This window comes from Pelophylax lessonae (genome assembly GCF_965119305.1).
Source record: "Pelophylax lessonae genome assembly, chromosome: 2".
Taxonomy (NCBI): Eukaryota; Metazoa; Chordata; class Amphibia; order Anura; family Ranidae; genus Pelophylax; species Pelophylax lessonae.
Window position 1 is genome coordinate 460785891 of NC_138769.1, and position 24057 is coordinate 460809947.

Genomic DNA, 24057 nt, shown 5'->3' on the forward strand with positions numbered 1-24057 from the left:
TTCCGAGGTCCCTCAGGAAGGACAAACAAGGAATCAGACTTGCGGAAAGATTCAGTCGATTTCAGATAAACCCTAATCGCCCGAACAACATCCAAGGAATGCAGTTCCACCTCCTTCGGATGTTTGGGCTTCGCGCATAGCGAAGGCAGGACAATGTCCTCATTGAGGTGAAAATCCGAAACCCTCTTCGGAAGAAAAGAATGGTTAGGTCGCAAGACCACCTTATCCAGATGAATGACCAGATACGGAGACTTGCAGGACAAAGCTGCCAGCTCCGAAACCCTGCGAGCCGAAGTGATCGCCACCAAAAAAGCAACCTTTTTGGACAACATGGGCAACGAGATCTTCCTGATCTGTTCAAAAGGAGCATGTTGAAGAACGGACAGAACAAGGTTCAAGTCCCAAGGGGGTAAAGGGTCCCTCCTGGGAGGGACCAGATGTCGCACCCCTTGAACAAAAGTACTAACCAAAGAGTTAGATGCCACATGACGTTGAAAAAGAACGGCCAGCGCAGACACCTGACCCTTGACCGTAGCCAGCGCCAACCGCTGGTCGACACCCGTCTGAAGGAAGGATAACACCCTAGACACCGAGTACGTGCGAGGTGAAAACCCCCTGGACTCACACCAGACAAAATAGGCCTTCCAAGTACGGTAATAGACCTTCCCCGAGGAAGACTTCCTCGCGTTAACCAAAGTGTGAATGACCTCCGGGGATAGACCCCTATCCTTCAAGACCTCGGTTTCTACAGCCAGGCCGTCAAAGCCAGCGACTGTAAAGCAGGGTGGAAGATCGGCCCTTGAGACAGGAGATCTGCTCGAAGAGGCAGACGCCAAGGAGCGTCGACCGCCAGATTCACGAGATCCGCGTACCAGGACCGGCGAGGCCAGTGCGGCGCCACCAGAATCCCAGCATTGGGTTCCGAGTTCAACCTGCGAAGGAACCTGGGCAACAGTTGAATCGGCGGAAACGCATACAGCAGCCGATACTGATGCCACGGGGCTACTAACGCGTCTGACGCGTCTGCCCGAGGATCGCGCGTTCTTGCCACGAACCTTCTTACCTTGTTGTTCAGACGAGACGCGAACAGGTCTACCTCCGGAAGACCCCACTTCGCGCACAACATCTGGAAGACGTCCGGGTGGAGAGACCATTCCCCCTGATCCAGGGTCTGGCGGCTCAGATAATCCGCCTGCCAGTTCTCCACCCCCAGAATGTGCACCGCCGAAATCGCCGGGACATGAGTCTCGGCCCAAGAAAGAATGTCGGCCACTTCCCGAGCCGCTCGGGCACTCCTGGTGCCCCCTTGGTGATTGACGTAAGCCACCGCCGTGGCATTGTCCATCTGCACCCGAACCGGACAGCCGCGCAGCCTGTCCGTCCAACGTTGAAGGCAGAGACTTATCGCACGTAATTCCAGAATGTTGATCGGAAGGGAGGATTCCTCCTCCGACCAAGCACCCTGGGCGGACAGAACGCCCAGAACACCACCCCAGCCCGACAGGCTGGCATCCGTGGTGACCACCGTCCATGAAAGAGGACGAAAGGACTTTCCCCCCGACACCGCCGGGGACTGGAGCCACCACAGAAGATCCCTTCTGGTGCGATGGCTCAAGGAAATCTGGACATCCAGAGACTGCGGCCGCCCGTCCCACCTGGACAGGATCTCCGCTTGGAGACCCCGCGTCTGAAACTGGGCAAAGGGAATGGCCTCAAAAGTCGAGACCATCAGTCCCAGACACCGCATGCACTTTCGTAGGGACGAACACGGAACGTCCCGAAGGGACTGGACTTCTCCCTGAAGAGTCTTGAGTTTGTCGTCCGGCAGGAAGACCTTCGCCTGGACAGAGTCCAAGATCATTCCCAAATAGGGAAGACGAACCGACGGACACAGCGTCGATTTTGGATAATTTATCGTCCAACCAAACTCCTGTAGAGTCTGCACCGTGACGGACAGATCCGTCTCCAGACCCTGGCTGGTCGCAGACCGAACCAGAATATCGTCCAGATACCCCAGGACAGAGATGCCCTGGGCTCTCAACAAAGCCAGTAGGGGCGCAAGCACCTTGGTGAAAACCCGCGGAGCTGAAGCGAGGCCAAACAGCAGCGCCACGAATTGGTAGTGATCCTCCGCAATGGCGAATCGAAGGTACCTCTGGTGACCCTCGAAAATGGGGACGTGTAGGTACGCATCCTTCAAGTCGATGGAGGCCATGAATTCCCCCGGAACCAGGGCAGCCACCACCGATCGCAGGGATTCCATGCGAAACTTGCGTACCCGCACAAAGCGGTTCAGAGCTTTCAAGTCCAGAATTGGACGCACTTTGCCCTCCTTCCTGGGCACGGTGAACAGATTGGAATAGAACCCCCGAAATCTGTCCCGATGAGGCACCGGAACCACGACTCCCTGAGCTCTCAGGTCCCGCACCGCTAGGTGCAAATCCCGCAAACGCTCCGGAGACAGTTGAAGATTTGAGGGAAAAAATCTGCTCTCCGGCCGAACGATTCCCTGAACCCACCGGTCCCGAACACGGGACAGCCATGGTAGTGGAAAACCGAGCAAGCGTCCCCCCACCCCAGAAACGGGTGAGGGCGCCCCTTCAGGCCGCACTGTTGTGGGCAGCGGATCCGGACTGGCCGGACTTCTGCTTACCTGACCACGGCTTCTTTTGGGAGCCCTGACCTTTGAACGGCTTGCCCTTATAGTGTGGCCGAAAGGCACGAAAGGACCCCTGAGAGGGCCGAAAGGAAGCATGCTTCTTACCAGGGGCCGCCTTAGCCTTGTGGGATTGGGGTAAGAGCACGCTCTTACCCCCGGTGATCCCCTTTATCAGGGTATCCAAGGAGTCGCCAAAAAGGCGAGAACCGTCATAGGGTAGATTGGCTAAGGTCTTGCGCGAAGATTGGTCCACTGACCAACACTTTAACCAAATCAAGCGGCGAGATAACACCGCCACACCGTGTACACGTGTGGCCAACGGGACCATATCCAAGTCCGCATCGCACAAATACATGACACCCTGATGGATTTGATCCACCATGTCCAAAGTCGCCTGTGGGGCAGAATCAGACACCAAAACGCGCCTAAGCACCTGCGTCCAGCTCGCGACCGCCTGGGCCGCCATAAGTGAAGCAAACAGAGCTTTCAGCATAGAACCCATAATAGAATAGGTATGACGGGAAAGAGACTCCAGCCTCTTGTCCGTGGCATCCCGGAACACCGGGGCATCCTCAGCAGGAATCGCAGTGGACTTATTCAAAACCGCGATCGCGTGATCCACCGGAGGTGGTACACACCAACGCTCGTCAGTAGCGGGCGTGAAAGGATAACGCAATTTGAACCTACTGGGTACAGCAAAAGGCTTGCCAATATTACGCCATTGTTCCTTAACAGCGCTCTGAAAATCATCCGTGCAGGGAAAAACCTGCGATGTTTTGCGTCTTCTCTTTGTCCCGTAAGCTGCCAAGGCAGCAGGCGGACACGGTTCATCCTGCAAGCGCAGCGTTTGCTTAATAGAAGCAACCATTTCATCCATGAGTGCAAGCTCTTCAGACGAGCCAGGGGGAGAATCATCCACCCCTTCAACCTCAGCCTCCACCTCGGACCCCACAAGATCCAGGGAGGAACGGGACCCTGATAAGGAGACCCCGGCCATACCAGCCCCTGCACCATCACCCTCTGAACCAGAGGAAATTGAATCTCTGGACCTTTTTGTGGATTGAGCAGCCACCAGCATTTGCACCTGTGCTGCCAGATTAGCCACAATCACAGCCAAATCTCCCCCTGGGGGGGAAACAGCAGTCCCCTGACTATCCATCAATGTGGTAGGAAATTTGCCCTCCTGAGAATCCATTGCCCAAAAATTATTGCTGGCCAAGAAAGGGTTAACTGTCCCCTTAACAAGTGCGGCGAGCGCAGCCCACCGCACACACACGCAGCACAATTGAGACCCCCACAGGGAAGACACAGAACACAGGCAATGGATATAGGAAGATCAGAAAGGGTAAAAACCTGAGGAGACCCTCGCTGTAGCTGCCGCCTCGATCGGTGCACATCAGGAAAGAGGAAGTGACGCAATCAGGGCGCTCTGTTAAAGCCTATGGAAGGCTACAAGAAAATGGCCGCCCGCAGTTAAAACATGCGGCTGGGCGAGTGCAGGCAAAATGGCGTCGTTTGGCGCCGAAACTGCCGCTCCCCCACTACAGTGATGCATGTAACACCACCCACGTAAAAAAAACATGGCAGATCGCCGCAGCGATCGCTGTAAAGTGCCCCAACATAGCCAAAAGCATGTCCCACAGCACACAGCCATTCACACATACACAGGCTGACACAGACAGTGCAGCACAGCCCCCCCTCCTTGCAGCCCACAGCATGCAGCCAGAGAGATAGGGACAAACAAATCCACAGTGTGAACACAGGCAGGGTAACACAGTCCCAGACTGACAGCCCTCCCAAACAGACAGGTCCCCACATAAATACACTTACCTCCATGGATGGCGTGGGGAACCCGCACAGGCGAACAAGCCGCTGCACACAAGGCAAGGAGAGTCGCATCCAGGACGCAGCATAATGGTGGGTTAAGAAACCGCACAGCGTCCAGTGAGGTAGCCACCTCACCAAGCATCCCTGCACCGAACAGGGATGGGTCGTTCACTGCGCCAGGAGCGATACCTGACTGAACGCTCGATGGCAGGCTGGGAAGCCACCGACCCACAACCTGCGACCAGGGGTATCAGCCCGAGACCCAGCCCGCACGAATCCTCTTCATCAAAGGAACTAACTAACGCTGAAAAAATAACAGCTAAGTAAAGCAAGAGAAAAAAACTCAAAGAAAATCAAAGAGAAAATAAAGGCTGAGACAAAATGCCCCAGCATAGAGACAACCAGCTACTCCTGACAAGCTAGACATTGAAACTGAAGTATGGATACAGGAAGTAGGAGGGTATAGACTGAGGGGACCACCCCCTGGGGGTGGGTTATGTTAAAAACCTTTATATTAACATATTCTGTTGCCTAGCTACTCCTTCGGAGCAAAGTCTAATACCCCATTGTGACGAATATGAAGAGGCGGCGACTGTCGGAGGACGTAAGAGAAAGCCTATTTAAATTGCTTTTTATTATAATATATATATATATATATATATATATATATATATATATATATATATATATATATATATATATATATATATATATATATACACACACACATACATACATACACACATATATATACACACACACACACACACACACACACACACACACACACACACACACACACAGCTATTTTAACAACATAAATAATACATAATGTATTTGTCATAAATGTATACAATATAGTGTGTTACCTACCCAAACGGAATGCCCAGGGCACCCAGAGGAGTCACAAGCACAGCTGGTGCAGCAGTGTATGCTAGGAAATTTCCAATCTGTCCCAAAGCCACTACCAAAAAAGTAAGAAAATCAGAAATCTATAGAGTTGAGGCACACGAAACTGAAGTTAACACATTTACTCCAAGTAACATGTCTGGGATTAGGATTAAATTAAATATATGGTCACAGCATACACCTTTTTCATTATATCAACATTTTAATAGCAACAGTATTTTTGACAATCCAATATAAGCCCCTTTACAATTATTCTTTCATATTGTGAGTGCTGCCTGTCTAGTGACCAGCTTCCCCTCTACGATTTACTATCAATTTCTAATCACTACATATCCCATGGTACCTTGCTACCTGCAATCAATGATTTTGGTAGTGCCTCCGCCTCCTGAAACCCTTCCCCTCAGCACCTCTGCAGTTCAGAAGGCAGGCTCTGAATTCTGTGACACAGCAGGGCATAGTGAAAATGTGTCATGGAATTAAAGTAAGTAAATGTGTAGGGAGCTTCTCAAAGCAAATTTACATTCAGATTGTTTATATTATTAGTATTTGGCTAGAAATAATTCAATTTTACTGTGGAAATGAATATGTTATTTTACATTTTGACCATAGATATACTTTAAGTGATAATATTTAAACACCTCCAATATGAAAGTACAATTAACAACGTATATAAACGTGCCAAATCTAGTGTTTTCTTACCTGGAAATATGTAACTGGTGTACTGACCTATTCAGTTAAATATGAATAGCAACCTTTACCCTCTCTGCATGGGCATAGTGTAAGTAAAGGCTTAGAGAAGCCTAAAGTAAAAACACAGTAAAGCCACTTAAAGATCATCTGTTATGTAAAAGATATGCAGGCTGCTATTGTTATTGTTCTGAAAATGCTTGTTGCCTCGCTGTCTCTGATTTCAGAACTTTCATGGTCATAGTCCTGGACAGGTCAGCATCGCTGCCAGGCAACTAACATTTGTTAAGAGGAACTCAACAGCAGCCCATTTATCTCTCTCTATTTACATTTTAAACCCTTCCAGTCGAGTGTAGGCATATATGCAGCCTCATGGAAGTGGGTCTTTATCTGTGAGGCTGCATATATGTGCTGAGAGCACTTGGCAGGCAGGCCTGATCGGACCCATCATTCCTCCCTATGGGGCAGCAGATGTCAGCGGTGACATGTCTGCTGAAACCCGCTGCTATCCGATCAGATCCTGTCCCTGAAATCCAGAAGGATGGAAACCTGATTTTACATCAGTCTTGCGTATTGGATGGGATCAATGAAAATGGATACGCGGTCCGTTTATATCCGCTCTCTCCATAAAGGAGGCCAGGGCTCGGACAATAAAATCAATATTATAGTTATATATTTTTTTGGAATAGAAAACATCTGCAGACGTAACTGCCAATTTAGCCCTGTGGGGACACGCTCGGGATAAACACTGGCAGGAAGTCTATGTGTAATCTGTTCCGCCCCCCTTTCCGGCCGATTGGTTGTAAACAGAGCGTGATAAGTATAAATACGAGCCGCCTTACCGGAAGTGATGTCTTTGATAACGCCCACAAGGCGGGCGAAACGCGTCGACGCACTTCCGGGCAGCGGCACGCTACAGCGTAATTTCCTGCGAACCACCGTGAACCGCACGCCGGCAGCGGACACGGAAGAGAGGGACTTCGCTGTATATGCCAATCCATGCTTAATTACATTTTACCTTTGTGAGTACCTCTATTTTCTAATAATTTTAATAAACAAATTACGGGCTTCACGATGTCTGGCTTCTCTCCTTTCTTCTGAGTACACCATTGGGGAGAGAGTGGAGAGGAGGTAGTAAGGAGCCCATAGTAAAGGATTGCAGCCATCCATCCATCCGGGCAAGGGAAACCTTAAGTCTCCGTGGGGCTGCTCTTACTTTCTAAACGGAGTACCACACATATTCAAGGCTCATTTACATCCTAAGTTCGGTGAGTGCATCCCCATAGGGGGATTTTCTTTGAAGAGCACTTGGGCACTTTATTTGGATTTTGAGCACTTTTTGGCACATAAACTTCTTTGGAAGAATATAAGTTTGGACTGCACCTTAAATATATCTTACACTTTAATATTTTTTACATTTTTGGACACTGGATGCACTTTATTTTTGGAGATTATATTTATTGTTACATTTTATGAATTTTTGATTTTCACTGTTGCATTTTATGGATTTATGAATTTATGTATTCACTGAATTATATACACCCAATTTTTAGTACTATTTTTATCATATTAATGTTATTCATTTAGCACGTATTTATAGATTTTACCTGCTAGCGCTGCCTTTATATGTTGTTCAGCTTTTCCCGGTCTTTTACTTGGTGAGCAGCAGCTTCAGGATAGATATATATATTTACAATTGTTTAAAAATCACTAATATTTATTCATCACAGCGCGGGTATTAATATATTGTTTTACACGCTCTGACAGGTCGGTCTATGCACAGTGAGCGGAGACGGACCTGTCATCCGCCTGCTCAGTGGGGGATCAGTGGAGCTATCCCCCGCTGAGCAAAGCGGAGTCCGCTGGGCATAACGCCCGTGTGAAAGGACCCTAAGGACTTATTTTAGGCTTACCTGTAGGTACTAGTTTAAATATTTGAGGATGAATTGCTCCACACTGTTCAAAGCTAAAGAGGTCAATTAGGACTGGTTTTAAAGCTTAATGTACTGCTTGGCTTGTTAAAATATGTAAATAGTTTAATGTCCATAGCCTGGCCATAGTTCTACCTTAAGCCTAAGTGTAGCCAAAATAAAAAACACAAAAATTAGCAAAAAGGAACACAGCTTACCTTGCTGTCTTTGCTCCAGATGGGGTGATACACCCTCCCTATTATTGGTCCTGGTAATCATTGTTTTACTTTTTAAACTTAGAATTTAGGGTATCGGAAGGTTTTGAATAGTTCAGATATGGTGCCTTGCTTAATTTCTTTGCAAAAAATGTCTAAGATGTAACATTTGGTAACAAACTCCATTCTTCTGCTAGATGGCTACTAATACAATTTATCTTTGTATTCATCCACAATTCCTCCCTAAACATCTGATATCGCTGAAAACACTACAGCTAATCACAACCCCCCCCCCCCCCCCGCCGCAAATAGAATAAAACTATAGGGTTAAATCGGGACTTAAAGCGTTTGTTACCCCAACATTTCATATGCCTGCTATACTATGTACTTGTATGAGAAAATCTCCTGTTCTCTTTGTATTGCTTCCTTCGCGTAAAAGTCCTGGTGTTCCTGCCAGTCCCCTTGCTTTCCTATTAAAAACCGACCACACTAAGCAGAAGAGCACACCATGGTCAGTTCTCTAGCTATGCTGGGAACTCTGTACTCTCCTTTAAAGATCAGACTTGTCCTGACACACTCATGCTGCACAGCCAATCACTGGGAAGTTCAGTGTACTGCTGCTTCTGCACCCCCTGCTTTTATGCAGCTGAGAACAGAGGGAATGTGATCACTTATAAAAAAAGGAAAAAAAAAGATATTTATAATTTTTTTTATATCTATACACAAATGTTTTTCTTTTAATTTCTGTTTTGAATTGAATAGGTTGTTTTACAAGGTGATCGTTTACAATCACTTTAACTTCCGATACTCACCTTCCCCACAGCACTGTGAGCTGCCTTGATGACGTTTTATTCTTCTCCCTGTCCGCTTTCAGGTTCGGCATCTTTAGCCATACTGAATGGCCAGCCTGGGATGATTTAACTCCAGCACAAGCTTATGGGAGTTAGAAATCCTAGCACCAAGGCATGGTGTGAATGTACACTGAGCTGCACGTGTTGCTCAGTGTACATTTAGTAAAAAAGAGAAGTTGGCAGGGACAAGAGGAATGTTTATAGCAGAAAAAACACGCCCAAGCTACCAGCAAATTTCACATATGCAGTTCTGCTTTAACTATTCATCCATATTCCACTTGGACACAAAATCCCATACTCATAATATATATATATTATATATAAACATCCTATTTCTTCTTTATGACTCCTACAGTCGGGTCAGGCCTGGTTTACATAGGGAGATTTGAACCATGCAGGGCCATGTTTTATGTCTTTTGGGTGGCAGTGGTTGCATGGACACAGTTGCTGCTCCCAATGTGACATAGCTGTACAGCCCCGAATGCACCCAATTTTGATACAATAAAAGAGTCTTCCTACCTAGACTGACCCCTATCATCCTTTTACTCTACATAATGTAAGTCAATTTTGGAGGTGTCACAGGAACGGAGGGGGGGGGGGGGGGGTAGGGGAAAAAAAATGGGTAAACCTGTCAAATAAAAACTATTTCAAAAAGGATACCTTCCCCTTTGGAAACAAAAAAAAAAAAAAAAAACGAAATGCACAACTTTTTGCTAGTAAAAAATTGTGCATTTATTTTTACACTGTAGTCTATAAAACATTGCACCCACGTTTATTGAGGTTTTATCATTGAACAAATAACATATACTTTACACGTACATAATAGAAGATTGGGGCAATAGCCCCCAGTAACAAAAGGCATGAAGTATGAGAAAAACATAAATGGTAACAATGCCACAAAGGGCGAACTGAGCATAAATGGCAGCACCCACGATAATCTGATTGTGGGTGCTATGCCAGGATCCTTCAGACTGTCAGCTGTGTGCGCGTACCTCCAATATGGCCAGACAGTTACTGAACTGCAGGAAGAATCATTGAACTACGAGAGCGCTCATCAGCGGTCTCACAGTTCATTGGGAACTAGAAGTCGTCTGCCACCGCGGTCGATGGTACTTGTAGTTCATTCATTCACAGGAAACTGTAATTGTATGAAACAGCTGTGTGGGCGGAGCCCCGCACAGCCCTATTTTCAAATTGTGACAGTGGGAGCAGGGAAAAGATCCCCCGCCCACTGTTACAGAGCAGGAAGCGCTGGTGGATGTTTATGAGCAGGTTACATGTTACACCTAAATATGGGTGTAACATGTAACACGCTCCTAAAACTAAACATATGAGGAGATATCCCTTTGCTTTGGAAAGATGTCCATCTATATTCTGCCTGGTCTCTAGGACAGAAATGAAGGGAAACCTTTCATTCAACGGTATATAGGCAGAAAGAAGATAAAAAAAAAAACCTGACAATGTCTTATAAAGCTGAATTCCAGGTAAAGATTTTATTGCATAGATACACTGGTCCAGCTTGGATGTTCCATACCTGTTGGACCGCTTTATAACAGGAAAAAATCAGTACAGTAGTCATTAATACTATAGTTATTGCTGCTGTGTTTCAAGCCCCTTGCTGAGGTCACGACCCCACCTCTCCATCTAAACCAGTCAGAAAATTCTTTGCCCAAATCGAAAAAATGGAAGGCATTCTGTGAATGATGCCCATGCTAAACAAGAAGGTCGGTGGTTACTTGCAGCAGGGCAGCCACTAAGCATGGGATTACAACAGCTGGTAGTAGCAGCGACTACAACAGTAATTCACTGCCTACCGGAATGGCATATACAGACTTAATAGTAAATATTGTTGTCTCCAACGCTATCTTGGGTATGTTCAATGTGATAAAATTGTGTATTCGTGAGATAGGGGGCTGCTGCTGGCACTTGAAATCTTATCCTTAGCTTGTAAATAGTTAAAAAATGAATAATAGTGCTGCGCTGCCTCTCTAGATAGATGTTAAAGACATATTGTACTATGTAAAATACGGTAATGTAGACTCTAAATAATATTTTTTCTTGCAATGAAACCATAAAATACATTGTGCAACGCTGCTTATTTTAAATGAGTCAGTTATTCTTTTCCCTAATAAAAAATGGAACATATTACACTAGGAGACTGAGGCTCTTTTGTATACCTCTCCCTAAGAGACAGCCACCAGGAAAAGAAGGAGTAGTGGATACTAAGGATATCAGCAGGCTCCATCCACCACCCAGGACCCCCAGGAGATACCCATATAGTAACAGGCTGTTTTTCAAGAAAGTGAGAGGTCAGCAGCCGGGCACACTATTTGGTGGCACTGCAAAGAACACCATCACTTCTTTCAAAACACCCTTGAGTAAATGATTCACCCCATTATTATTTCCCTGCACCCCTAAAGGATATTCATCCTCAGTTTGCACCATTGTGGAAACCGGTTTATATTTTTGTTGCACCTAGCTGATGGACTTTTGGTGACACCACAGAAAACTTTCCACACCTCATTTATTTATTTTTTCACTCCATCAAGGACTTTCATTTGATTGCACAGATATATGTGATTATTATTTGCCTGTATAACCTTCAGATTTATCTATTTATATTTGTTCACTCTATCCAGGACCTGTATCGATTGCACAGATATATGTGACTATTAATTTTTGCTTGTAAATCACTTTTAGCACCACTGCAATTACACGTATTTTAGCACTTTAAAATAACTTCCGCATCTGGCTACCTCATCCCCTCTGTTTACATCTTTTTTGCCCATTAATTTTATATATCACCAGGTATTGTATATTTACTTATTGCAGTTTTTGCACAATATATTTTATGGTTTCATTGCAAGCAACAATATTATTATTTAGAATCTACATTACCGTATTTTAAATATATGTAAAAAAGACATATTGTACTATCTAGAGAGGCAGCGCAGCACTATTACTGTATTTTCTGGCGTATAAGACTACTTTTGAAACTCAAAAAAATCCCCCAAAAATGGGAGGTCGTCTTATACGCCGAGTATAGTATCTCCAAGGTAACCTAAGTATAAGTATTACTGGTAGATCATGTAATAGGGGGGTCGTCTTATACGCCGGAAAATACGGTAATTCTTTTTTAACCATATACAGACTTACACTGCTCTACCTGGAATTCAGGTTTATAGTGATATTTAACCCAAAAACAAAAACATAGTATACTTCAGCTTACCAATAGGTGCAGTGGCTACATTCGTTTTTTTTTAGGCTTTTTCCCCAGTTTTACCTGGTGATCCAGCAAGTAACACTTCCTGTTATGGGATGTCTGCATTCTAGATGAAGTAGTAAAGCAGACACCTTTGGACAGCAGAATTATCAGTCTCGGCACAGGGTAGTGTTAGTTTAGCAGATTTAGATGAACTTGAACAACATGTAGCTGAACTCTTAATGCTTTAAAAGAAGCTACAAAGTTTTTTTTCTTTTGGGATCAAGTTTTTACATAAATGAATAAAAGCTTATCATTGTAAGCAGCCTTGATAGTGGTAAGTGACTTGTCTCAACCCTCTAACAGCTACTTTTTCTGGACAGCCTGGCCTGAAAAAAAAAAAAACAAGACTAATGCCTCATACACACGCAACGATTGTTGGCCGTGAATTTTTGGCCAACGGCCGATCGGCCGATTTTCGGCTTGTTAGTATGATGCTTCCGACAACCGACTGTGACTTTTCGGCTGAACAAAAATCTGGTGTGCATGCTATAAAATTTTTGTTGGCCGTCAACAAAACGGCCGATTTTCCGTCAGTCAGTACAGATTTCGGCAGACAAAAATTTGATGAGCAAGACTGGGCATGCTCAGAGAAGAAAAAACACAGGGAAAGTAAACCAGAACATGACATCACTTCTGAAGTTGGTTGTTGTTGGCCGAGAAAATTTGTGTGCAGTCTAGAGCACATTTCAACCAACACTGGACAAAAGACGGCCGATCGGTCGGCCGATAATCGTTGCGTGTGTACGAGGCTTTACTGACTAAATCCCCAGGTGAAAAAGGACAAAAACTAAAAGCAGCCACCGCATCTAAGAAATGGTGAGCTGCAATGTAATTAATTTTTATTATAACACAGCCTTAAGCCATATGCAACTAATGGAACTAAAAAAGACGTCTGAGTGTTAAAGTGGTTGTAAAAGGTTTTTTTTACCTTAATGCATTTTCTGCATTAAAGGTTATATGTACCTTTTGGAACAGATTACATGTTTCACCCATATTTAGTGAGGAACATGTAACAAAGTTCCATTTCCTGCCGCCACTTCCCCCGATCTCACCCCAGTGTGACAGAGGGTGAAGGATCTTTTCCCTGCTACCGCTGTCACAATTTAAAAACAGTTTGGCTATGTGGGGCGCCACCCACGTGGCCACATCATTCATTCACAGTTTCCTGTGACCGAATGAACTACAACTACTTGTATTTCTGAAGTAACTGCAAGGCAGGTGATGACCCCCCCCCCCTTTAAACACTTACTTGTGCCTGATCTTGATCCAGTGTTGTGCCTGTCTGCAGCAGCAGCTCTTCTCCCCTCTCTCTCTTCTCACAGGAGACTCTGCAGCAGAATAAGCCATTGGCTCCTGCTGCTGTCAGTCAAAGTTTGTAAAAAGGGAGCGGGGCCTGGCTTGTGATCAAGCCTGCACGATTGCCCACATAGCCAGCTGCTATGCTATGGGGGCACTCAGAGAAGAGAACCCTGGCAGGGGACCCCAGAAAAAGAGGTTCAGGGCAGCGCTGTGCAAAACCATTGCACAGAGAAGGTAGGTTAAGAGCCGGTTCACACTGCAGCGGCACGACTTCGGGGGGCAACCTGTGAAGTCGCGTGCACCGCGACTTCGGCGCGACTTGCAGGGACTTCACATAATGGAAGTCTATGCAAGTCTCTCCGAGGTCGCCCCAAAGTAGTACAGGACCCTTTTTCTAAATCGGAGCGACTTGTGTCGCTCCTGTTAGAACGGGTCCTGTACTACTCAATGGACCGCGACTTGTCAGGCTGACAAGTCGCCTGACAAGTCGCGGCAGTGTGAATGGGCTCTTAGTGTGTTCTTTTTTTTTTTAAGAAAAAGGCTTTACAATCACTTTATATGCTTACTTTTTCTTACTAAATATATAAACAAATTCTTGTGACTGATAGGCCAGATACATGTGTTTCTAATACTGTATAACTCTAAATATTAACTATAAAACCAAACATGATTGTCACTTACTTGTAATAGTGCCAATCCACCATATAAAGTCTGTAAAGTAAGATGCACCTACAATAAAAGGGAACATGACAGTTTTTATGACACACAGTGCTTTAACAAACTAAAATGCCATTTAGTTAGGATTTAAATGTACTTTTAATACAAACTCCAAAATATATGTATACCAAATCAATAAAATATCATAAGCCAAAACATGTAAACCCAATCACTAAAATATCATAAAAGTCAAAACATGTAAATGTTCAGGCACTTCCTGTTATAGGGTGACAACACTCAGTCCCTGTCTCCCAACTATGCAGCTTTGTTGTCAGCCTGTCATACATGCTTCCACTGGATACTACATGTAGTGGTTTCAAACAAACATTACACAGGTGTAGTAGTTCGTTATTGTCACTATCATGAAATCTGTCCTGGGAAATGCCATGCAGCCATCACCTTCCTATGGAAAGGAGTGCAAAAGATAAGAAAAAGCAAAGTGTTTATGATACAAAGGGATTTAGCAAAGTAAATGTCATTCATTTATGGGTTTACATATACTTTAAAAACATGTACACCCTGACAGTCCAAAATAAACAGCTGCACAAGATTTTCTAATGATTGGATTATAAATCACTAGAACCTATCCTAGATATATTTTTTATAAAAATTATAAAGGATTAAAACCTTTGTCAGTTTTTTTTGTGGCATCGAGATTTTCCCCAATCTGTCTTACATTCAGTTCACACTGCTGCGATGGCAAAGTCGTACTGCCTTGCCTGCGACTTTGGCCTGCAACTTCCTTCCAAATTAGTGCAGAAACCTTTTCTAAAGTCAGAGCAATTTGTGTAGGATTTGTTAAAACAGCTCTCACAGGGAAACATTGAATTTGACATGTCATGCAACTTGGGGTCTCACATGTCGGACCCCATATCGCAGCAGTGTGAACCAGAGCCTTAAAGCAGTAGTAAACTGCAAAAAACTCCCTTCAAATAAATTTTATAATGAGCTAGTGTGCATCGTATACTAACATATTATGAAAGACATACCTGACAGGGATTGCATCATCACCCGGTCTTTCTTCCATCTGCCACTTGACTGGTCGAGACGCAATAATGTCACTCCCGCAGCACGCTTCTCTCTATGGACGGTAGTGGTCCATTGAGAGCGCAGTGTGCATGCACCTGGGACATCACCGATGCGTCTAAAGTTGACGGTGCACGTTTAGGAGATATTTACTATACCGACAGGTAAGCCCTATTATAGGCTTACCAGTAGGTATAAATAACAAAAAGCCTTTACTACCCTTTGATGAGATGATAAGGGCACAGGAAAGGAGGGGAAATAGTCCCAATGTGGAAAGAGTAATTGTAAACTTTTCCAACCAATTTATGGTAAAAATAAGCATTTTTTTGTGCTAGGAAATAACTTAAAGCGGTTGTAAACCCGATAAAAAAAAAAAAAAAAACCTGCAAGACAAAGGCATAATGAGCTAGTATGGCATACTAGCTCATTATGTATTACTTACCTTAGAACGAAGCCCCGACACGGACCCCCGGACATCGCTGTTCGGCGGCTCCGGCGCTGTGATTGGCCGGAGCCGCGATGACGTCACTCCCACGCATGCAAGCTCCCGGCAAGGAAAACTGAAGGTCCCCCCGGACCTTCGGAGCGCATGCGGCGCTCGCGTGAGCGGCTGCATGCACTGCAAATATCTCCTAAACCATGCCGGTTTAGGAGATATTAATTGTACCTACAGGTAAGCCTTATTATAGGCTTACCTGTAGGTAAAAGTGTCAAAAAGCGGGATACTACCGCTTTAAAACCCTCAACCAATGATATATTTTCTGAAAGCAGAGGCCCTGTAAAATAAAATTGTGGTAGCTGCAATCTCTGTGTTGCACAATATTCGTGTAAATGCTTATCCACTGCATATTTTTGAGCATAATTACACTAAAATACATTTTAGCACATGCTATATAATACCCATTTGGTAAAATATGGGGTTGATTCCTGTAAACAGATTTAAAATTGCGTGCACCGGTGAGATGGCAAAAAACTATGGTACCAAAATTGGCTCTAGGTGACGCTTCAAAAGTTCATCAGTTTAGAGTTAACTGTAAATGATAGAATTAATGCGCTCCCTCTGACGTTCACAGTGATATGTCGCATGCGTGACATAATGCATGCATGATTGCTGTTTATCGCATTCCCCATGCAGTTGCAGCATGGTAGACCATTTAAAGTGTTAAAACATACTGTGAGGAGATGACATAGTGGTTCCTGAACCTCTGTCAAACACCAGAACGCAGAGCATTTTTCAGAGGCGCGGCAATCTTGCAGCACATCTAAATATAACCATACTGTGTTGACCAGCGTTTTTTCTGCACTGGATCAATGCCAGTCAACACAAGGTCACATAGTAAACAATTCCTTTCTCAGTGCCCCATTCACTCTGCTGTTATGTGCGGTGCAGTGCATAATGGAAATACATGCTGCATTATTTGAAGCGCAATGGATGGTATCACAGGACACGATGCTGTTACGCAGTGACCCGAGTAGGGTGCACACTTAAAAAAAAAAAAAAGACAAAAATACACTGAATAAAAATTATAAAAAACGCAACACTTGTTTTTGCCCCCATTTTTCATGAGCTGAACTCAAGGATCTAAGACTTTTTCTATGTACACAAAAGGCCTATTTCTCTCAAATATTGTTCACAAATCTGTCAATCTGTGTTAGTGAGCACTTCTCCTTTGCCGAGATAATCCATCCACCTCACAGGTGTGACATATCAAGATGCTGGTTAGACAGCATGATTATTGCACAGGTGTGCCTTAGGCTGGCCACAATAAAAAGCCACTCTAAAATGTGCAGTTTTATCACACAGCACAATGCCACAGATGTTGCACGTTTTGAGGGAGCGTTCAATTGGCATGCTGACTGCAGGAATGTCCACAAGAGCTGTTGCCTGTGAATTAAATGTTCATTTGTCGACCATAAGCCGTTACCAAGGGCTTTTCAGAAAATTGGGCAGTATATCCAACCGGCCTCACAACCGCAGACCACGTGTAACCACACCAGCCCAGGACCTCCACATCCAGCATCTTCACCTCCAAGATCATCTGAGACCAGCCACCTGGGCGTTTTGCATAACCAAAGAATTTCTGCACAAACTGTAAGAAACCGTCTCAAGGAAGCTCATCTCAGGCTCGTCATCCTCAACGGGGTCTCGACCTGACTGCAGTTAGTCTTCGTAGCCGACTTGAGAGGGCAAATGCTCCCATTCTATAGCATCTGGCATTTGGAGAGGTATTCTCTTCATAGATGAATCCCGGTTTTCACTGTGCAGGACAGATGACAGACAGCGTGTATGGCATTGTGTGGGTGAGCGGTTTGCTGATGTCAACATTGTGGATCGAGTGGCCCATGGTGGCGGTGCGGTTATGGTATAGGCAGGCTTAAGTTATGGACAACGAATACAGGTGCATTTTATTGATGGCATTTTGAATGCACAGAGATACCGTGACGAGATCTTAAGGCCCATTGTTGTGCCATTCATCCATGAGCATCACCTCACGTTGCAGCATTAAGCATGGCCCCATGTAGCAAGGATCTGTACACAATTCCTGGAAGCTGAAAACATCCCAGTTCTTGCATGGCCAGCATACTCACCGGACAGGTCATCCATGGAGCATGTTTGGGATGCTCTAGATCGGCATATATGACAGCATGTTCCAGGTCCTGCCAATATCCACAACTTCGCACAGCCATTGAAGAGGAGTGGACCAACATTCCACAGGCCACAATCAACAACCTGATCAACTTTATGCCAAGAAGATGTGTTGCACTGCGTGAGGCAAATGGTGCTCACACCAGATACTGACTGGTTTTTGGACCCCCCAATACAGTAAAACTGCACATTTTAGAGTGACCTTTTATTGTGGCCAGACTAAGGCACACCTGTGCAATAATCATGGTGTCTAATCAGCATCCTGATATGCCACACCTGTGAGGTGGATGGATTATCTCGGCAAAGGAGAAGTGCTCACTAACACAGATTTAGACAGATTTCTGAACAATTTTTGAGAGAAATGGGCCTTTTGTGTAAATGCGTCAGTGTAGTCATGATGCAGAGACTGTAGCTTAGCCTTCACTAGTTTACCAATGGATGTGGGTGATCTATACGATGTGCTCCCCTAATTTTGCTATTGTGGTTGTTCCACAGAGTGAGACGTGCTCATAGAGGGCCTGGCACCCATTGTTTAAAGTGCAAGTTCACCTGCGCTGCAGTCCCGCAATCCTGCTCTGTCAGGGACCAAACCGATGCTTCACTGGAAATCCTCGCGACCTAATCACCTTTTTGTACCCCTTAGTGTGTATGGACAAGAGGTATTCTAATTGGTCAGCACCATCACATGGACGGCGCTGACCAATTAGAATCCAACAAGCCCGACCTGCCAGCTCTTGTTGTAAGGAACAGACTAGTCCCTACACCTCCCTAAACCCCGCTGTGACTAGTGGAGTTCTTCTCATTCCCTGCTAGCTGTCACAATTTAAAGGAAGCGTGACCGAGCAGGCCTCTACCCCCGCCCGGCCATGTCACTGATTAACAGGGCTCTGTGCATTGAAAACTACAAGGTCCAGCAGCCTTTGTGGCTGTCGGCTAGTTTTTTTTTTTAACAAAATTTTATTGTTTTTTTTTTTCAAAACACGTGCAAACAAAATCACATGAAATACAAATGAACATAACAAAGTAATATAACCATAAGGCTCCGTTCACATGTAGGCGTTTTGGGGCGTTTTTGGGGCGTTTTTCTGCTCTAGGATCAGCTCTCAAAACGCCCAACAAGACAAATCCTATTCATTTCAATGGCCCCTGTTCACATCTGAGCGTTTTGAAGCTGTATACAAAACGCCCAACGCTCAAAAAAGTACATGAGCTTCTTTTTGGGCAGATTACAGGCGTTTTCCATTGATCTCTATTGAATCTAAAAACGCCTGCACAAAAATCGCGGTAAAAATCGCGGTAAAATCGCGGTAAAAAACGCCGCAAAAATCGCGGTAAAAAACGCGCGAAAAACGCTACGCTCAGGTGTGAATGTAGCCTAATACTCCGTAGGGACTAGTAGTTTTCAATGAACTACTACAGTGCTGTGGAGCGCCATGGTAGTTCATTCAGGCTTCCTGTCAGATTGTGTCTGCTTGCCCATACAGGGTATATGGGAAAGCAGATACACTGGCAGATCTGCTGGAGACCTTCATGGCACCAGAGATCTGCTGACTGCTGGTGCAATGTTTTACAGGCTCAAAAAAAAAAATTATTATTATTAACAATAAATAAATGCACATTATTTTACCTGCAAAAAAATATGCATTTATTTCTTATACCCAAAAAGTGAACTTATCCTTTAAGGGCTCTTTCACACGGGCGTTCCGTATGTCCGTTTTTCATCCCATCCGTTTGCGGATGAAAAACGGACATAATGTATCTCTATGTAAATACGGATGTCATCGGATGATCATCCTCTGACATCCGTTTTTTGTCAGTTCAGTTCAGTTTTTTTGAACGGAGGAGAACCCTATTTTTTCTTCCTTTCAAAAAACGGGACTGAAGCAAAAACGGATGTCAGTGGTGTCATCCGCAGACATCCGTATTTACATAGACATGCATTATGTCAGTTTAAAAAAGGACCTGATCGGGCAAAAAAAAAAGGAACGCCCGTGTGAAAGAGCCCTAAGAAGAACTGATGGAAGGATGTGTTCGAACAGCGTTATTTTTTTTACTTGAGATTACAGTAAGAACTAAAGTCACAAATTAAAATATGATAAGCAGGCAGGTTAATTGCAGAAGTGTCATGCAATGTCTCTTCTGCAATAAAATCAACCTGCTTGCTTGCAGTCCTGTTTAGAACATGCACTGTGCTGCACAACCACAGCTATAGTCCGGCATGGATACTGGATCTGGCATGGATCCATTCGAAGAAGTGACATCCCACGCGAGTCAATGAAGACACCCAGAATAAGCCGGGTAGAAGACTGGTCCTAGCGAGGGACATTGACCCATTGAAGAAAAAAGGTAAGTATCGCAGAGTTTAGTTGCACTTTGGAGGAAAGTTCGTTTAGAATGGCTGCACTAGACTAGAGTGCTACACTAAAATGGATGGCTTGTTGTAAATGCCAGAAAAAAAAAATAAAATGAGAGCTATCACGACACTACCTGCCTGGAGTTTGCATGTTCTCCCTGTGCCTGCGTGGGTTTCCTCCGGGAACTCTGGTTTCCTCCCACACTCCAAAGACATACTAGTACTGCCGTAGGATAATTGGCTCCTGTCTAAATTTGCCCTAATACAGGTGCATCTCATAAAATTAGAATACGTTAAAAAGTTAATTTATTTCAGGAATTCAAAAAGTGAAACTCATTTTATATAGATGCGTTACACACAGAGTGATATTTCAAGCATTTCTTTCTCCCCAAATCATCACTGACTGTGGAAACTTCACACTGGACCTCATGCAACTTGGATTTTTTGCCTCTCCACTCTTCCTCCAGACTCTGGGACCTTCATTTCCAAATGAATAGCAAAATGTTCCACAGTCGGTGATGATTTGGGGAGCCATGATTTCTGCTGGTGTTGGTGCTCTGTGTTTTATCAAGTCCAAAGTCAGGGCAGCCCTCCACCAGGAAATTCTAGAGCACTTCATGCTTCCCTCTGCTGACCAGCTTTATGGGGATGCTGATTTCATTTTACAGTAAAATGCACATAAGGCACTAAGGCTGGCCATACACTATACAATTTTCTTGTTCAACTTTCCTTTAGATTTACCAAAACCATGTAATATAGGGTCAAACCTAAACACTTTCACTTTGTATGCAGTCAGACAGGCCCTTGCACTACGTAGTTTAAGGTAAATCTAAAGGAAATTGAATAAGAAAAAATTGTATAGTGTATGGCCAGCCTAAGTGAGTTTAATTTCCACCCTAATCAGCCACAGAACCTGTGTAATTAATGTGTGCCCTGATTAAGGGCTCTTTCATGCAGGCGGACTGTTCAGATGGGATTGGGCCAACAGTCCGTTCCCATCCGATTATCCCATAGAGATGTATAGGGAACTGACAGCTGTGTCTCCGCACACAGTGCTGAAAACAGCTGTCATCCTCCTGCTCAGCGGGGGAAATCGGCAGGTCGATCCCCTGCTGAGATAAACTGAGTCCGTTTTACGGCCACATAGTGTGAAAGAACCCTTAAATAGATGAGGTGGCAACCTTACCTGGCACCTGCCCACACTGCCAAAAGTACCAATACCTGGTTTAATGATCATGGTATTACTGTGCTTGATTGGCCAGAAAACTTGCCTGACCTAAACCCCATAGAGAATCTGTGGGGTATTGTCAAGAGGAAGATGAGAGACACCAGACCTAACCTGAAGGTCACTATCAAAGAAACCTCAGCTTCCATAACACCTCAGCAGCGCCTCCATGCCACGCTGCATTGATGCAATAATTCATGCAAAAGGAGACCCGAGCAAGTATTGAGTGCATACTATACTGTACATGGACGGATTTTTCACTAAGCCAACATTTCTGTATTCAAAATCCTTTTTTTTTTTTTTTTTTAATTGGTCTTATGTAATATTCTAATTTTCTGAGATACTGAATTTTGGGTTTCAACTAGCTGTAAGCCAAAATCATCAAAATTAAAAGAAAGAAATGCTTCAAATATATCACTCTGTGTGTAACGGATCTATATAAAATATATGAGTTCTACTTTTTAAATGTAATTACTGAAATAAACCAACTTTTTGATAATATTCTAATTTTAGGAGATGCACCTGTATTAGTATGAGTGAGTTAGGGACCTTAGATTGTAAGCTTCTTGAGGGCAGGGACTGATGTACAATATATATATATATATATAAAACGCGCTGCGTAAATTGACGGCGCTATAGAAGTACCTAAAATAAATAAATGAATGTAGGGGGTCATTCACGCCTGGTATCCTTTGTGTACGGGTGATGCATGGTTACGCAGTGCACTGTTTACTTTTTTCTTTACTCCTTATGGAAGAGTCACAAAATGACCTTTCATTGGAATCTGTACTGTGTGTAATAAAAACAGACATGAACGGGGCACAGAGATAACAACTGCCTGCATGGATCTGGGCAGAATATGTGAGCATGCCCTTCTTCTGACATAAATAGAAATGGCATGTTCTGTGTTCAGTAATAAAGCCTCTTCTATAAGGCACAGGCAGCATTGTCCCCTGTCCTGTCAATGACATCAGTAGTTGTGATGCTGCAGGGAACAGGCATGACTGCACCAGTCTATGGTTGCCAATAGCACTCCCAGGGTGCAGTAATCACATGTGCCCTCTAGCTGGCACCCTATCCCCCCTTCCTCCCAATTTCCTTACCTCTAGTGCGGGCTCTCAGGATGCCTTTCTTCTGCAGCACAAACGTGGAGCCATTGAGCAGACTGGAGAAGAGCGCCACACTCAGCCCCAGCACGGGCAGCTCAGGCTCCGTCTCCATCCCCGGTGTGGTGTCAGTCTCCGGCCGGCAGCCTGCTCATACTCTCCGTGTCAATCTCCTTCCGGGATGACGAGCCGTCCCTCTGCCGTGCTGCCAAGCTGGCTCTGAGCTCCACAAACTCCAACACAACTGTGCGGCGCGGTGCAGGAGGGGTGAAGTGCTCTTTTGTTCTTCTGTATCAACTTTATTGTTCAGAAAACAAAGTGATGCAATGGTCTTGTGTGTGGATACTCTGGATTTCCATGTCACTAATGAGGAAATACATTTATCGACCTTTATCCAACTCTTTCCCTAACCTATTCTGACACTTTGCTCCTATCTACCTTTTTTTTTCTTTTGCTAAGAAATTACTTATAACATTATATATATATATATATATATATATATATATATATATATATATATATATTTTTTTTTTTGTAGCAGAGACCCTTTAGAATAAAATGGGGTGTGTTGTAATTTTTTTATATCATACGGTATTTATGCAGAGGTTTTTCAAAAGAAATTTTTTCTTCATGAATTAAAAAAAAAAAACAGTAAAGTTAGCGCAAATTTAATTTTAATAATTTTTTTATTTTAGGCGACTTTTAAGCCCCAAGCCTATTTTTGACACTTTTTGTTTACAAGTTAAAATCAGTATTTTTTGCTAGAAAACTACTTACTGCCGGTTCACACTGATCCGACTTGTCAGGCGACTTGGTCGTGCTGCACTTGGTCGCCTGACAAGTAGCTTCCAGTGCTGTGCAATAGACCCGTTCTAATAGGAGAGACTCAAGTCACTCCGACTTAGAAAAAGGTTCCTGCACTTTTTTTTTTGCAAAGTCGGAGCAACTTGCATTAACTTCCATTATGAGAAGTCGTTGCGAGCCGTGCCAAAGTCGCGCTGCACGGGCGACTTCATTAGTCGCCCGAAGTCGGGGCGACTTTGAGTCGGATCAGTGTGAACCGACTCTTAGAACCCCCAAACATTATATATATATATACTGTATATATATATACTTTTTTTTTTTTAGCAAAGACTCTGGAGAATTAAAATGGCGGTCATTGCAGTATTTTTCGTCACGCGGTATTTGCACAGCGGTCTATTAAACGCCATTTTTTTAAAAAAATCACATTTCACTGCATTTAACCACTAAAGCCCCTGAAGATTTTACCCCATTCCTGACCAGGGCCTATTTTGCGATTCGGCACTGGGTGACTTTAACGGACAATTGCGCGGTCGTGCGACACTGTACCCAAATGAAAT

At 44.3% G+C, this 24057-nt stretch overlaps 1 protein-coding gene across 1 annotated transcript in view; it reads right to left on the bottom strand.

Annotated features, from left to right (window-relative positions):
- The window catches only part of NIPA1 (NIPA magnesium transporter 1), a 45604-nt gene extending 22703 nt beyond the window's left edge, over positions 1-22901 (bottom strand). The window contains exons 1-3 of the mRNA XM_082244347.1: positions 22694-22901; positions 14304-14351; positions 5360-5450 (exon numbers count right to left, since the gene is read on the bottom strand). Coding sequence (XP_082100473.1) covers positions 5360-5450; positions 14304-14351; positions 22694-22811 — 257 coding nt within the window. The 5' untranslated portion in view covers positions 22812-22901. The remainder of the gene's footprint in view (positions 1-5359; positions 5451-14303; positions 14352-22693) is intronic.
- Positions 22902-24057: the final 1156 nt, after the last annotated feature.